We start from the raw sequence: 17564 nt of genomic DNA, 5'->3' as shown, positions 1-17564 counted from the left end.
ACAGGGCCATGGAGAACATTCTTAGCACACAAGCGGTCTGAATAAAGCTAAGAACGTGGGAGTGAAAATCGATGCAGTGGGAAAGAGAGCAGATGTGGTTGGCTGGAATCTAGAGTTCATGGAAGGGTATAACATGCTATAAGGTAGGAACGGTAGGGTGGCTCCAGATTGTAGAGGGATTGAACCCCCAGGAAAAGGGCTCTGAACTTTGTTTGGAAGGGAACCACTGAAGATTTTGGAGTGGAGAAGTGACGTGACCAGAGGTAGACACAAAGAAGATTAGGTCTGACTAGGTTAGGGATTGGGGAGGGGGACACTTGCTAAGGGGTTAGTGCAATATTCCAGGTGGGTGATAAGAAGAGTCACTACTAGCCTTTCCATCCTCCAAGGTCAAGCTCAGGTGCCATCTCCCTGATACAACTTTGAATTCTTCAGCCAGACGTGTTCTCACTTCCTTGAGTTTCTCTTAGCCTTTTGTTTGTGTCTCTCCTATGCATTTATCCTATAGTATTTTGTATTTATATCAGCTCTCCTCCCACACTGCAAACTCTGTAATGTCAGGGACCATATATTATTCATCTATGTAGATTTTCTCTGTGTGTGTGTGAGTAAGGTATAGATAAATAGATAGATAGTTGTTGTTCAGTCTTTCAGCCACATCTGACTCTTTATGACCCACTGTGGAGCAGACACTGGAGTAGCTTACCATTTCTTTCTCTAGTGGATTAACAAAAGTTAAGTTACTTGCTCAGGGTCATACAGCTAAAAATGTCTGAGAGCAGATTCAGGTCTTCCCAACTCCAGGCCACCAGTGCTCTATCCACTGAGCCACCTAACTGCCTCCAATTACACACACACACACACACACACACACACACACACACACACATACATATGTATAATGTGTATATATATAGTATATATGTAGAGAAATATACATACATATGTGTGTATATATACACACATGTGCATATCTTATTATATAATTTGACTCTTGGTTTAATCACCTGATGCTTGTTAAATGAAGGAAGGAAGGAATGTCAGTATATAGAACCTAACATAAAGTTTGCTGATATTTTGATTAGTCGTTTCCCCTTCCCTTTATATACTGTTAGTCAGGGGTGTGTTGGATTCAGCTCAGACTGGGATTGTTAAATTTGATTGTATAGATTTGGGAAAGTGGTGAGAAAATGTTAATGATGCAGATTAGTCTTAAAAGTGTGTCATGTGTCCATTCCCCTCCCATCAGTTGATTGTTAAACATTTACCCACATATCCCTGCTTTATTCCATGGAATGGAATCATGGCTTACAGACCAAGCATGGGTACCAATTTCCTGGTGCTGAGCCAGGAGGTAATAACAGCAATGATGCTGTTAACTCACATTTGTATAGAATTGTACAGAGCAAAATGGGAAGGTTTCCGTGCAAGGTCTCTATCATCACGTCTTGGACACTTACAGTGACCTGCAGGGTGCCTTTATTATCCAAGATGGGGAAAAGTTGAAAGTTTTAAAAGCAAATTATGTTCCATAAGGGTGTTGTGGTGAAGTGGAAGGTGCCTTGAACTCGGGGCATCAGATGAAGGAATGGAGATTATAGGAGTTGGGTCCTGCCTGGCCTTTTGTGTGACCTTGGGCAACTGCCTCTATTTCTCTATCTGTAAAATGGGGAAAATTATCCTTGTGCTATCTGCTTCACAGGTTTATTGTGAAGAAATGTTATAAAGAACCAAAAAAACAAAACAAAAAACAACCAAAAAAAGTCTCCCTACCTTTGTGCTTTTAATGCCCATAGATAGGAAATATTTTATTTTGTTTTGTTTTTTGGCGGGACACTATTGATTCAGAAAGCACTTATAGCCCACTAAAAACCCCTAGATCTTTTTTCAGACAAACTGCCAACTAACCAAGTTGTACTTTGTTGTTGTTGTTTTTATGGGGCAATGAGGGTTAAGTGACTTGCCCAGGGTCACACAGCTAGTAAGTGTCACGTGTCTGAGGCCAGATTTGAACTCAGGTCCTCCTAAATCCAGGGCCAGTGCTTTATCCACTTGCACCACCTAGCTGCCCTCGAAATGAAATGTTATTATCATTATAGGAAATTCTGCTTAGTGAATTAGTTTCAAATTTTATATGTGTATATTTCCTGGGACCTAACTGGATTAGAATCTCCTTGAGGAGACTTAAAGGGCCCTGTAGAATGAGGATAACTGATCTTGTACCAAACTTAAAGGTTTGCCAAGTGCTTTCCAAATATTAGCACATATCTTGGTATCTTCTAATATCTCATATTATATTTATTTATTTATGCACGTGTCTTATCACCCCTATTAGATTCCAAGTGGTAAGTAGGGGAAGGAAATAAACACTTATATAGGGCCTACTACATATCAGCCACCATACTAAGCATTTTGGGGGAGGGCAGGGCAATGAGGGTTAAGTGACTTGCCCAGGGTCACGCAGCTAGTAAGTGTCAGGTGTCTAAGGCCACATTTGAACTCAGGTCCTCCTGAATCCAGGGCCGGTGCTTTATCCACTGTGCCACCTAGCTGCCCCCTTACTAAGCACTTTTAACAAACATCTCATTTGATCCTCAGTAATCAGTAGGGCACAGGATTTGTAGTCAGCAAAATGTAGGTTGGAATCCAACCACTGACACTTATCAGCTGTGTGACTCCAGCCAAATTAACTGCCTTCTCTTGCCTTCAATTTCCTCATCCATAAAAAGGGAATGATACTGCCTGTAGCACCTATATCACAGAGTTGCTATGAGATTCAAATGACATCATGCATATAAACTGTTTTGCAAATCCCAAAGCACAATAGAAATGTCGGTTATTATTACTGTAAACCCCTTAGGAGCAGGGGCAGTGTCTTATTTGTTTTTTTATCTCCCTTAGAGTCTAACAAAAAGGGGACACAGTAAATAATTATTATAGATTTGTCCAATTAATTGATTTCAAAATTTTAATTAATTTTAATAAACTGTGTTCATTAAATAATTTATTTTGAAATAATTTAATTAATTTTAATAAATTAATTTAAACTATTTATTAAATAAATTATTCAGATAAGTGATTAAAATTTTTTTATTAGATTGATTTTAAAATTAATTTTAATTAACTTGATTTAATTTATTATAAATTTTAATTAATTTGTCCAATTAATGAATATTTTTTTCTAATTAATATTTTAGTGGATTTTAAAATTAGCTTTTGATTTTACATTGACTGAATTTGCCCCTGTATCTTTTCCCTCCCAGAGAGCCATCTTTTATAACAAATGTTTAAAAAGAATAAAAGGAGGAAGATGAAAAAATTTGGTTAAACCAATCAAAACATAGAAAAAGTCTGATGTTATATGTAATATCTCACACCTGTGGACTTTCTAACCTCTTCAAAGGACTGTTGGTGTTGTTTAGTCATGTCTGATTCTTCATGACCCTGTTTGGGGTTTTCTTGGAAAATCACTGGAGTGATTTGACATTTCCTTTTCTAGCTCATTTTACAGAAAAGGAAACTGAGGCAAACAGGGTTAAGTGACATGCTCATGGTCACACAGCTAGTAAGTGTCTGAGGCCAGAAATGAACTCAGAAAGGTGAGTCTTCCTGATTGCAGGCCCTGCACTCTATCTCCTGTGCCACCTAGTTGCCCCTTCAACGAAATAGAGGGAAATATTTTCTCATTTGTCCTCTTTGATGCTACCTTTTTACTTTTGAATGAATGAATATTAACAGATGCTAGTAGACCCACTTGATGAATAATGGGAGTTTGATAAATATTTTCTTGCTAACTAATTTATTGACTACTATCTAGCTAATTAACTAAGCACAATTCTTTCTTTAGGCTCTCAGCATTACCTATAGAGAACAACTTTCCTACTGCTACCCATTTCACAGATGTCCCAGTCTCAGGGTAGGGGAGAATCTTAAATTGATGGCTGATCTTTTTGTGGTGGCTAAGAATTGGAAATCGAAGAGATGCCCATCAATTGGGGAATGTCTGAACAAGTTGTGATATATTTAAAAAAAATTTTTTTTGGTGAGGCAATTGGGGTTAAGTGACTTGCCCAGGCTCACACAGCTAGTAAGTGTTATGTGTCTGAGGCTGGATTTAAACTCAGGCCCTCCTGACTCCAGGGCGGGTGCTCTATCCACTACAACACCTAGCTGCCCCCACAAGTTGTGGTATATTATTATTATGGAATACTATTGTGATATAAGAAATGACAAGCAGAATGATTTCAGAAAAACCTGGAAAGACATGAACTGATTCATAGTGAAGTGAACAGAAGCATGAGAACATTGTACACAGTAACATCAATATTGTTCAATAAAGAACTATGAATGACTTGATAAAATGTATAATCTACTTTCAGAGAAAGAATTGATATTATTTGAATACAGACTGAAGCATGATATTTTCACTTTCTCATTCTTTTTCTTTTTTTAAGTCTTCTTGTACAAAAGGACTAATATGTAGGTATTTTACATTATTGCACATATATAACCTATATCTGATTGCTTACCCATCTCTGGAAAGGGAGGAGGGGAGGGGGGGTTGAATTTGGTACACAAAATTTAAAAAACAATAACACATAAATGTTAAAAATTGCTTTAACAGGTAATTGAGGGAAAATAAAAATTATACACATACATATATACACACAAAATAATACAAACACACATATAAATATATGTATAAGTATACCTATACATATGTATGTATAGGTATACATACATATATAGTAGAAATAGATTTACTTATTTATTCATTCATTCATTTGTTTATTCATTCATTCATTCATCTATCCATCTATCTATCTATCCATCCATTCCTCCATCCATCCATTTACTTACTCATTTATTTATTTGTTTGTTCGTTCATTTATTTGTTTGTTTATGATAAACTGGTGGCTGAGTCAAGCATAAAACTAAGGAGCAGGAATTACAATCCTCTTAACCTGGTGAAATTTTATAATTACTGCAGCTTTTCAGAGAACAGAACAGTAGCACTAGTCTTCAGAAAGATAGTATCAGGTAGAATATAAGCTGTTTGATAGCAGAGAGTAGTTTATTTTTAAGACCTGAGTTCAAATCCAGCCTTAGACAATTATTAGCTATGTGATCTTGGACAGGTACTTAACCTCATTTGTAAAATGGGTATAATAATAATAGCACCTACCCTCCAGGGTTCCTGTGAGGATAAAATGAGATAATATTTATAAACTGCTTAACATAGTACCTGGCACAGAGTAGCTGCTATATAAACACTAGCTGTTATTAGTGTTGTGGTTGATAATGATGATGCCTGGCTCACAGTAGGTACCTGATAAGTATTGCTTGCATTGATTTGAAGTTCCTTGGTTTTAGTTAAGCTGACCCTAAAAAGGGCCCTGGCAGCTATCTGAATGAACACATTTCAAATGTAATCACAACGTGGAAAGAAACACCTCTTTGGTAAATAGAAATGAATTTCTCATTAAGTCAGAAACAATTGAATCTCCAGAAGTTTTACTGAAATGCTGAAAAACAATTTGCTTGCCTGAAAATTTCTTTTTCCTTCAGACAATGGTGGGGGAGCATCATTGGGAGTATAGCTTTTGAATTTGTATATTAAGTGAGACCCCTTGAATTAAATGAATGGCTAGGCACTAGTGATTCAGTGTGTAATTGAAATATAGGGACACGTGATACTTTTCCCTGACAATAAGAGGTTTGTTCCAATTTATCTCATTATTGAAAATAATTTTCAACTTACAAAAATACTTTAAAAGTAAAGCTAAGAATAAAGGACCCTTTTAAAACTTTATTTTTGTTTTTTTCATTATCCAGGAGATAAACACACACATATATCCATCCTCTGGATAATTTTACATATCTATATCTATATCTATATCTATATCTATATCTATATCTATATCTATATCTATATCTATATCTATATCTATGTCTATGTCTATGTCTATGTCTATATCTATATCTAGAAAAACAAATATATGTATAAATATACAATATAAATATATACATTTTATATATAAAAACAAATAAATACACACATATATGTATATATATATATGATAGCTAGATCTCTCTCTCTCTCTCTCTCTTTCTCTCTCTCTTTTTCTCTCTCTCTCTAGCTTGACTTCTACTTTTGCTTCTCCCTCTTTCTCCCTGCTCATGAGAAACATAAACTCCTCTGTTTGGCACTGAATATTCTCCCTGGTCTAGCTTTAGCCTACCTTTCTAGACTTATACATCATTGCCCTTCACATGGTCCACAGTCAAGACAGACTACTGAAGGCTAGCAACACTTAACTTTTTTTGCTGTTGCACTTACAGGATAGTCTATCTCCAGTCCTGCTGTCTTTTCTTCCTTCTTAGAATACAACCCTTCAGCGCCTTAGAAGCCCTATGATTGTTCAGTCATCTCATCTGTGTCTGACTCTTCCTGACCCCATTTGGGATTTTCTTGGCAAAGATACTGGAGTGGTTTCCATTGCCTTCTCCAGCTCAATTTATAGATGAGGAAACAGTCAAACAGCATTAAGTGATTTGCTCAGGGTCACACAGCTAGTAAGTATCTGAGGCTGGATTTGAACTCAGGTCTTCCTGACTCCAGTCCTGGTGCTCTATCCACTGCACACCTAGCTACCTCTAGGGCTTAGAAGCCCTAGCTTCCTTCAAAGCTCAGCCCAAGTTCCAACTTCTTGAGGCCTTTCCTTGCTGTTCCCAGTTACTAGTCTCCCCACCCCTATTCCCAATTGCTTTGCATAGATTTCATATGTGTTTTGTATTTACTTTTCTATGTACTCGTGATTTCTTCCAATAGATTGTAACTTTCTGAGGAGAAAGGACTGTTTGATATTTCTTCATCTCTAGCACTTAGCCCAGTGCTTGGAATATGGTGGAGCTTAATAAATGCTTGTTGAGTGAATGAATTAAAGGAATAAATGAAAGTGAATGAAACTCTTTAAGCCTCAGTTTCCCCATCTGTAAAGCAGACATGATAGTATCCACAGTTCTGACTTCACACAGTCCTGAGGTTCAAATGAGATAATGTATCTGAAAAGTGCTTTGTAAACTGTAACATTATAACAATATCTGCCATGATGATTATGACAGTGGTAGTGGTGATGATGATGGTGCTGGTGGTGGTGATCTGGAAAGAGGGGGAAAGAAGCCTCCACATGGGGTGTTTGTGTGTCTGAAAGTTTCAGGATGGTCACAGCCTTGGCATAAGTAAGGAGGAAAAAATAAGAGGTGAGATCCAAAGTGGTCCATTTTGATGCTTCTTATTAACTTTAATGAAAGGCAGCATAATGTAGGAAAAAACAACAACATTAGACTGAAGGCTAGGAGAGCCATTTTCTAGTGACTGACATTTAAAATGCATTTTATTGCATTTCTTATGTTCACAACAGCCCTGGGATAGTTAGTATAATTTTTCTCCTATTATAGATGAGGAAACAGTGGCTTAGTGATAAAGCTAGGATTTGAACCCAGGTCTTGTGACTCCACATTTAATGCTGTTTCTAGGATTGTTAGTTCTGCTGTAAACAAGTTATGTGACTTTAGGCAAATTCCCTTCTCTTCTCTGGATTCGTTTCCTCTTTTGGATAGGGGAACTGTCCTAGACAACTCCAGATGAATTGCAAGGTCCTTTCTAGCTCTGACATTCTAAGACCATTATGATCAGTGAAAGGATCATAGATCTGGAATTAGAGGGGACCTCAGAGGCCATCTAGTCCAAGCTCCTCATTTTATAGATGAGAAAATGAAACATAAAGAAGGAAAATGATTAACCTAAGATTACATGAGTAGTTAGGGTCAGAGGAAGGATTTGAACTCAGGTCCTCTAGCTCCAGAGCCGGCATACTTTCCTCTGAAGGATGTTGTCTCCCAGTAGCAGAAAGGGATGAGGAGTTATATAGCACCAGTATGCTTCTCACTTACCATGTGACACCGATGGTGATGGTAAATTTGCTCTTCATTTTCTAAGGAACAGCACCTTCTCAATAGTATGTGGGGAGTGATAAGCAGTACTATTCACAAGGTCGTCAATTTAGAGCTGGATGGAACCTAAGAAGTCATTTAGGTCTATTCTATTATTTTAGAAAGGTGGAGGACACTGAGGTGAAGAGAAGTTGTAAATCAATCAATCAACATTTTTAAGCACCTACTATGTGCCAGGAAGTGCGGCAAGTGTTGGGAAAGTAAATGGGAGAGTCTTGATATAAATTCAAGTCATTTGGCACTAATTCCTCCTATCTTTTTACTGTGCCAAACTTCCTTTTGACTGATGTAAGGCTACATAGTAGGGATGCTGAAATGCTTTGGGTAGATGTTTGTTTCCTGCTGATCTGTTTCCTGTGTTACATTTCCCCATACCTGGAGCACTCTTCCTCTTCTTCCACTACTGACCTCCCTGGCTTCCTTTAATTCCCAACTAAAATCTAATTTTTAAAAATTGGAAGCCTTCCCTAACTCCTCCTAATTCTAGTGTCTTCCTTCTGTTAATTATTTCCTAATTATCCTGTTGATATATGTATAATATATCAATATATGTATACATATACATATGCACACATATATGTGTGTATATATTTATGTATGTATTGCCTTGTATATATTCGTTTGTATGTTGTGTCCTCATTAGATTACGAACTCCTTGAGGGTGGGGACTGTCTTTTGCTTCTTTTTTTTAATCCCCAGCACTTAGCACAGTGTCTGGCACATAGTAGGTGCTGGCTAAATGTTTATTGATTGATTATATCTAGGTTTGGCATAGGAACTTCAGGAAGAAAGACAAAAAGGCTGGATATGACTTGACCTGAGGCTGAAGGACAGCTTAATGACCTTTCTTGATAACATGCTGTTCACTTCTGATAATTCAACCAATGTTCAACTGCTATGCTCCACTTATTGTCTTTGGTAATGAGGGAAGTAATTGAATTACAAAGACAAACCCCATTTGAGATACATTACAGCTTCTCTCTAACCAAACCTTTTTAACCAGAGCAAACAAAAAAGCTGCAAAATTGGTTTGCATTTCAGTACCTTTAGTTTCTTCATAGATAGACAAGGAAGGGCTAATGAACACCATAGGTGGGATTAATAGTAGAAGGTGGGGCTGCTTATTGGTACAGTAGATAAAACACCAGCCCTGGATTCAGGAGTTCAAATCTGACTTCAGATACTTGATACTTACTAGCTGTGTGACCCTGGGCAAGTCACTCAACCCTCATTGCCCTGCAAAAAACAAAAAACAAAAACAAAAAACAACAGTAGAATGCTCAGTTAGCTCTAGGGGCACCCTCTTGCTTTTAGGAGAACATAGCAAGTCTTCTCTTGGGTTTTTAAAGCTTCTCATGATCTGCATTTTGCTTGATTTTCCAGATTTATTGCATCTTATTCTTCTTCATACTTCCCACATTCCATATGAATTGGGCTCTTTGCTATTTAGATGAACCATATGTGACCTTCTATCTCCTGGCATTGTTCCTGTGTATAGGCTGTCCACCATGTTAGAATATACTCTTTCTTCATCTTTCCCTCACAAAATCCCTGAATTCCTTCAAAGTTGAATTCAAGCATCATTTCTCTTTGGAAATTACATTGCATATATTATTAAGTGTATTTACAGGTTGTTTCATCCCAATATAATATAATCTCTTTGAGGAAATTGATGATTTTGTTTTTATATCCCCAGTGCTTAACACAGTGTTTGAGATGAAGCAGGTACTTAATAGATGCTTATAAGCCTTCTGCCTTTTCTTGATAACCTTCCCGCAATGAAAGAGAATATACTTCTGAAGAGCACTAATTGTTAGGAAGCTTTTCTTTACATTAAGTCTAAATCTTTCTTTTTGCACCTTCTATCTATTATTTCTGGTTCTGCTTTCTAAGGTCAAATGATAATAACAACAAACATTTGCATGTGCTGGACACTGTTCTAAGTACTTTATAATATCTCTTTTTATCCTCATAACAACCCTTGGAGGTAGGCACTATTATTATCCCCATTTTATAGATGAGAAAACTGAGGCAAACAGAGGTTAAGTAAATTGCTCTATGTCACACAGCTAGTAAATGTCTGAGGTTGGTCAGGTCTTCCTGATTCCAGGTCTGCTGTTCTATCCACCGTGTCAATTATCTGCCTCCAAACAAGAATTTAAACAGAATAAGACTAATTCCTCTTCTATGTGACAAATATTTGAACACAGTTATCATATTAATTTCTGCCTCCATTTTAGTTTTATTTCTTTAGGTTAAATATTTAGTTTTCCTTAACCAATCCTCTTAGGGAATAAAATTAAAGACTTTCACCGTAGGTATTTTTTATTCCTTTAGATCCTCTTACATTTATCAATGTCTTTTCTGAAATAAGGTACAAAAAATTATTTAACCATAAAATGGCATTGATAGACACTCTTCTAGTCCTGTTCAGCAAAAGAGATATTGGTGCTAGGAAATCCCATGCTCACCCTGCTGGTTTACACTTATTTTTAGGGCCTAAGTGGCCTTTTGTCTCTCATCTTATTAGAAGCCAGTAATCCAACCTGTTGTCAAGGGGTAACAAGGGAATTTATGGACTTACCTAATCATAAATGAGCTCTGAGCCCCCACCTCCTGATCACATCCTACTTACTTCTTTGAATTTGCCATGTTTCAGTTAATCTTGGTCATGAGATCATGGAACAATGAGTTTGCTCTCCATATAGCAACAACAACAATAACAATAATAATAATGGCTAACATTTACACAGTGTTTATTATGTACCAGGCATTGTGTAAAGCATTTTACAATGAATATCTCATTTGATCTTCACAGCAAACCTCGGAGGTAGGTACTATTATTATCCCCATTTGAAAGATGAGAAAATTGTAGCAAACAGAATTTCCTAATGTTACACAGCTGGTAAGTGTTTGAGGCCATCTTTAAACTCAGGTTTCCCCAACTCTAGGTCCAGGCCTCTATCCATTAAACCACCTAATTGCTCCCTTTCCCCTACCCCAAACCAGAAAATGTGTCTGGATGTTTCATAAAGATATCTCAGCACAGAATTCATAAACAAATAAGTAATGTATAGCTGTGTGACCCTGGGCAAGTCACTTAAACCTCATTGCCCCACAAAATAAATTTTAAAAAAACCAAATAAGTAGTGTATACTTGCAAGAAAACAATGCATAAAAATAAAATATCTATCAACTGACTGCTAGTCCACTTTTCTCCAAGACCTCAGAAGGCCCAGATGCAAGGGTTGCATCAAATGCAGGTTTTCTAGAAAATGCAGAAATGCAAGGTGCATTCCTCTTTTAAGTGGGCAAAGAAGTTTAAATAACACAAGACAGTTTAATATTTACTTCTGGACCTAGTCATGTAGCATTAGATCCTGAGAAAGACACTCTAAACAAACACTGTACCTGGTATTCATAACATAGAAAGATGGGATATGGGTAGACTCAAGAGAAGACAAAATCCTATCTCAATGTGGGATATTCTGTTCCTAACTATGTTCTTCAACGTCTTTTGACTGCATTTAACTAATTTCTCATGGAGCAAGTTAGGTGGATCTAATGATTAGTAAAGGTAACTAGAAACTGGCTATCATGTACCCTGATGTCCCTCTCTCTTGAGTATATACGCCACCTCTCTAGAAGCTATAGCATGCACAGCCACCCCCTGCTAAAACCTACTTTGTAGATGGTATAAACCAGGTAAACAGGTCTCAGATTGGTCAGTGAGTTAGTGGGTGTCTACACCAAGAATGGGAGGACTTCCTCTGGCAGAATGGGCAGATGAGAATAATTTGTTCCAATGGCCATGGAGGTGGCTGAACCAGCTGCTGTGGAGTGCTTAGACATTGAAGACACCAAGGCCATCCCCTGGATCCTGGGCTATCACCAGTCATTCTAACATTTTTCTTACCACTGGACTTTGATGACTCTGTGCAACTCCACCTCACTTACGTCCAATTTACACACAAGTCAAGACGTCACTTTGTGATGTCATTGGTCTTCTTTGAAAACAGAGGACTAACAACAACAATGACATCATTACTGTCATCATGAACAACAACCCCACCCCAACTCTCCTTATTTTCTATTTCCACTTCCCAGCCAAGTCCCTAATACTCTGAAATAGCAGAATGGGAAAGGGGAGGATAGAATCACAGGAATATGGAATCTCTCAGACCATTGGGATCTCTAAAAATGTATCACATCATTTCATCTAGTCTTTACACCTACCCTGGGAAGAAATCAAAGAAGTTGTTAATTAATTGACAATTGAGATAACTAATGCTAAGAAAAGTGAAGTGATTTGCATTATGTCACTCTTTGAATGCAGTTCTACTTACTGTCGACCTTATATGATGCCTCCCCCTTGGGAATTTTGAGTATTGAGTTGTAAGTCTTCTTTCTTTAAATTAAAGTTATATAATAATTAATAGGGGAAACAGAGAAAGGTTGATGGACTTGCTGTGCAGATAGGGTCTGTCTTGGGATGTCTTGTGTCTGAATTTTTATAGAACCATTATAATTCTTGGGTTCTCAGTTTCAGAAACTTGCCTTTATCAGTTTACTCAAGGGGTGATTAAGTTCTGGAAAAATGATTCATTCTAAGCAAGCTCCACAAAGCACTGATAAAAAACCTGCAAGCTGATCCATTAATTAGCAATGGCAGATATACCCAGTCTGGAAACCAGAGCCACTGATTGCTATGAGTTTTCTCCTGAAAAAAAAAATTAAAAAGACTTTCTTATGTACACTGGGGGAGATACAAAATTTAAATAAGGTGAGTTTTGGATCCTCATGAAGCTTATACCCTATTAATATTGTTATTTTTTTTTTTGCGGGGCAATGGGGGTTAAGTGACTTGCCCAGGGTTACACTGCTAGTAAATATCAAGTGTCTGAGGCCAGATTTGAACTCAGGTCCTCCTGAATCCAGGGCTGGTACTTTATCCACTGTACCACCTAGCTGCCCCCTATACCCTATTAATATTAAAGCTGAAAAGGACCTTACAGTTTATTTAATCCAACCATCTCACTTTACACATACAGAAACTGAGGTGTGACCTTGGTTAAGTCAGTTCATCTCTATGGCCTCAGTTTCTTCATCTTTAAAATGACAAGTTTGGGCAAGGTTACCTTTAGCACCAAATCCTACGGTGATAGGACATGAGAAATTGAGTGATTTGCTCATGCCAGCTAGAAGCAGATCAAGGATGAAAAAGCATGTCTTCTTACTCCTCTTTCCTTCATTGTACCCTTATGCACATAACTTTTAACATTTTCTTGAAAGAAAAAATGTTTTAAATGATTAATGAGTACTGGACTGGCCTAGAATAAAGGCACATTTCTATTCACTTTCCCATCTGGGGCATGTGATGTGGGGCTCTGTTCACTCCCATGAACAAGCAGCTGTGGAATCCAGAAGCCAGCTAGGTAGAGAGAGGTATATCTCAAATACTGATAGGGAGAAGGGAGAAAGAGTGTAGACAAAGGTCATTGCCTGGGAGGGAAACACCACAGTGTGGGAGACACTGCCAGGAACCTGCCTCCTTATACCATTACAGGCCAATTGAGTTTCTGCTTGGGACACTATCCTTGCAATTAACAGGAACACTGCTTCTGTCCCTGCCTATCTACTGTCTGCAGAGGTGGTAAGAAAAATTTTTAAATTGGTGAGGAGCTTGGGGTGCCTGGGAGCTGGGTGTTCTATACAGAGAGGTATGATTTACTACTGGAATCTTAATCAATGAAGTCTTATCCCCCCTCCCCCTTTGACTACACTAGACCTGGACTAACACTGATTGTTTTTGTTTGTTTTACCGGTCTTAGAGGTGCTTTGTCTAAATTTAGATTGGCTAAATCTTAAGTTGGGGAGGGACATATAATATCAAGCGTATTGGTTTTAGAGTCAAAATGCTGGCTTAAGATCTTGGCTCTATTACCTTGCACATGTGAGACCCTGGGTAACTCATTCAACTTTTCTGGGGTTCAGTTTCCTCAGATGTAGAACCAAGTGGGGGGCATAGCTAGAATTTTTGTTGTTTGGTTGTTTCACCTGTGTCTTATTTGGAATTTTCTTGGCAAAGATACTCGAATGGTTTGCCATTTCCTCCTCCAGATCATTTTACAGATGAGGAAATTAAGGCAAACAGGATTATTCAACTTGCCCAGGGTCACACAGCTAGTAAGTGTCTGAGGCCAGATTGCAACTCAGGAAGATGAGTCTTTCTGACTCCAGGCCTGGTGATCTATCCACTGTACCACTTAGCTTCCCTATTAGAATAAATGATCTCTAAGCAGTTATAACTATAGAGGGGGTGGTTAGGTCTTTTCCCCAGGCCACTGAAGTTTAGGGTATTCTGACAACCCTTACCCTATTTCAAACGAGTTTAATATTTAATTAGAAAAATTTAAGTAGGAAGTTTCCACTGCCTCCCCCCACCCCCAGCTGTTTACCCCTCCCACCCATCCCAGAGTACCAGAGGCTATTTCTCCAACTCCCCCTTCTCTATAATTTATCTAAAAATGTTGACTTTAGGATAGTTTCATTATGTGTCCACTAGGGTATATTTTGTGAAGATTTCTCCAGAGTTGTACCTCCTAGGTATGGAAGTGATTCTGATGTCCTTCCCAGTTCTGAATTTTATGATCCCCTTCTTCGATAATAGCTAGCATTTATATAGCACTTAAGGTTTGCAATGCATTTTACATACATTATCTCAATAGCCTTATTTACCTCAGTTTATAAGAGCCTCTGTCTGCCTCAGTTTCTTCAACTGCAAAAATGGGGATAATAATAGTACATACCTCACAGAGTTGATGTGAGGATAAAATGAGATAATATGCATAAAAATACTTAGCACATTGCCTGGCACATAGTAAGTGCTTTTATAGATGCTTATTTCTTTCCCCTTCCCCTTATATGGTGTGGTTATTGTTCAGTCATGTAAGACTCTTCTTGATGCCATGGACCATAGAGCATTAAATACTGTCCATGGAACTTTCTTGGCAAACATACTAGAGTTGTTTGCCATTTCCTTCTTTAAAAACAGGGTAAGTGGGTTTGGGTCTTTTTCCCAAAGAGATCATGGAAAGGGGAGAGGGACCCACATGTACAAAAATATTTATAGCTGCTCTGTACGTGGTGGCAAGGAATTGGAAGTTGAGGGGATGCCCATCAATTGGGGAATGGCTGGACAAGTTGTGGTATATGAATGCAGTGGAATACTATTGTGCTGTAAGAAACAATGAGCAGGAGGAGTTCAGAGAAACCTGGAAAGACTTTCATGAACTGATGATGAGTGAGATGAGCAGAACCAGAAGAACATTGTACATGGTATCATCAACATTGTGTGTTGATCTACTGTGATGGACTATATTCTTCTCACCAATGCAATGATACAGAAGGGTTCCAGGGAACTCATGATAGAAGAGGATCTCCAAATCCAGGAAAAAAAAAGAACTGTGGAGTATAGATGATAAATGAACCATACTATCTCTTTTGTTTTGGGTGCTGTTGTTTTTCTATTTTGAGGTTTTTTGTCATTGCTCTGATTTTTCTCTTATAACATGACTAATGCAGAACTATGTTTAATGTTATTATGTATATATACATATATATAATGTTATTTTATATATATACACACACACACACACACACACATATCAGATTACCTGCTGTCTAGGAGAGGGGGGAGGGAGGGGAGGGAGGGAGAAAAATCTGAAATTGGAAAGCTTGTATAAACAAAAGTTGAGAACTATCTTTACATGTCATGGGAAAAAAATAAAATACTTTATTTAAAAAAACAAAAACAAAAACAGGGTAAGTGGGGAAAACTAGGTGGTGCAGTGGATAAAAGCACCAGCCCTGGATTCAGGAGGACCTGAGTTCAAATCCAACGTCAGATATCTGACACTTACTAGCTGTGTGACCCGGGGCAAGTCACTTAACCCTCATTGCCCCACAAAATAAAATAAAATAAAAAAATAAAAACAGGGCAAGTGATTTGCTATCATAGCTAGTGTCTGAGGCTAGATTCGAGTTCAGGTGTTCCTGACTCCAGCCTCTCTATCCATTTAACCACCTAGCTGTCCCTTCCCCTTATAAGGTAGATGCTGTTGTTATCTATTTTACAGGTGAGAAAACTGAGGCTGAGAAAGGTTTAGTGATTTGCTTAGGTTCTTGCAGATAGCAATTGTCTAAGGAGGAGTCTGAACCCAGATCTGCCTGACTACAAGTCTGCTACTCTATTTACTACTCCTTATGGCTTTCTATGAAAGAACTCATGGCCAGGATTCAGGAGATGTGTCTTGCCTTCATCACTCATATGCATTGAGCAAAGCCATTCAGTCTTTCTGGGTCTTTTCCCTATCCTCATTGGTCAACTGGGAGTAACACCCTCCTCTCCAAACTGCTAGTACCTCCTCCTAAAAATGACCATGCATTTCTATTGTAAGCATTTGCTACATACTTACTCTCATATACCGTTCTGTGTATGTGTTGTCTCCCCTTCCTGAAAGTAAGCTCCTTGAAGGCAGGTACTGTTTCATTTAAATCTTTGCATCCCCAGGACTTAGCACAATGCCTGGTCCATAGTGGGTGCTGATTACCACCTCTCACAGGGTTTCTTAAAGGCTCCAAAGTATTGGAGACATCAGAAACACTCTACCATGGAAGGGATTCAAAGTTGCTTCTTTGGGGATAATTACACATGCTTTATTTTATGTAATGATCCTTGCCACTTTAGAGATTTGGAGTTTTAAAATAGGGATACAAAGTGATTTATTCACAAGGGGCATTATGCTTTTATAGGCATGATATCTACTCTTTCTCCACTTTATGTGATTGGGACATTAGAAAATTCTTGTTTCACTTGGGATAGCACAGAGGTGCACTGATCAATATTTAACAACTAGCTTTCAAAAAAATGGTGTGACACTTTTAAGATTAATCTGCATTATTAATATTTTCTCTGTCACTTTCTTAAGAATAGAAGATCAATAAAACCAACTCTGACTGGCAACATTTGCTGGTTTGTGAGCTTCATATACTCACACTGACAATTTAACATTTGCTCTATTGAGTCCGTAGGAGCTGGCTCCGGGAACACCATTGATGTCCATCACCATTGTTCACACTGATAGAATATTAAGAACGCAAGACTGGAAACCAGGAGACATTGATTCTTGTCTAAGGCTCTGTCACTAGCTTTGTGATGACATACATTCTATTTCTTCCCTTTGAACCTCAGTTTTTTCCTCTATAAAATGAGGGGATTATACTAGACATTCCCTAAGATCTCTTTCTATTTAGGGTTTTGTACTTTTGTCATAATCAGTGTGTAAGGATTGGAATGATGCCACCTGCTGGAGACATACTGTAGAAAAGCTCTGCCATGAGGAGAAGGCACCTGAGGGCAAGACATATAGCTTTTCTTTGGCATCAGGAAGTGACCTTTGCTGGTGGGAGGAAGAAGGGGTGAGGCTGGTGCTCTCACTCTCTTTCGTCAGGACTCTGGTTGAGAGTGGAACTAGAAATGTGCTTTC

General features: G+C 38.0%; 1 protein-coding gene across 1 annotated transcript in view; it reads right to left on the bottom strand.

Annotated features, from left to right (window-relative positions):
* Nucleotides 1-17147, bottom strand: part of LOC122746303 (uncharacterized protein CLBA1-like) — a 100946-nt gene extending 83799 nt beyond the window's left edge. Inside the window, 1 exon segment of the mRNA XM_043991814.1 lies at nucleotides 17074-17147. Within this exon segment, the coding sequence (XP_043847749.1) occupies nucleotides 17074-17147 (74 nt within the window).
* Nucleotides 17148-17564: the final 417 nt, after the last annotated feature.

Source organism: Dromiciops gliroides, chromosome 1, assembly GCF_019393635.1.
Source record: "Dromiciops gliroides isolate mDroGli1 chromosome 1, mDroGli1.pri, whole genome shotgun sequence".
NCBI lineage: Eukaryota > Metazoa > Chordata > Mammalia > Microbiotheria > Microbiotheriidae > Dromiciops > Dromiciops gliroides.
Note: the sequence above shows the minus strand (reverse complement) of the source record. Positions and strands in the feature narration are given on the sequence as shown.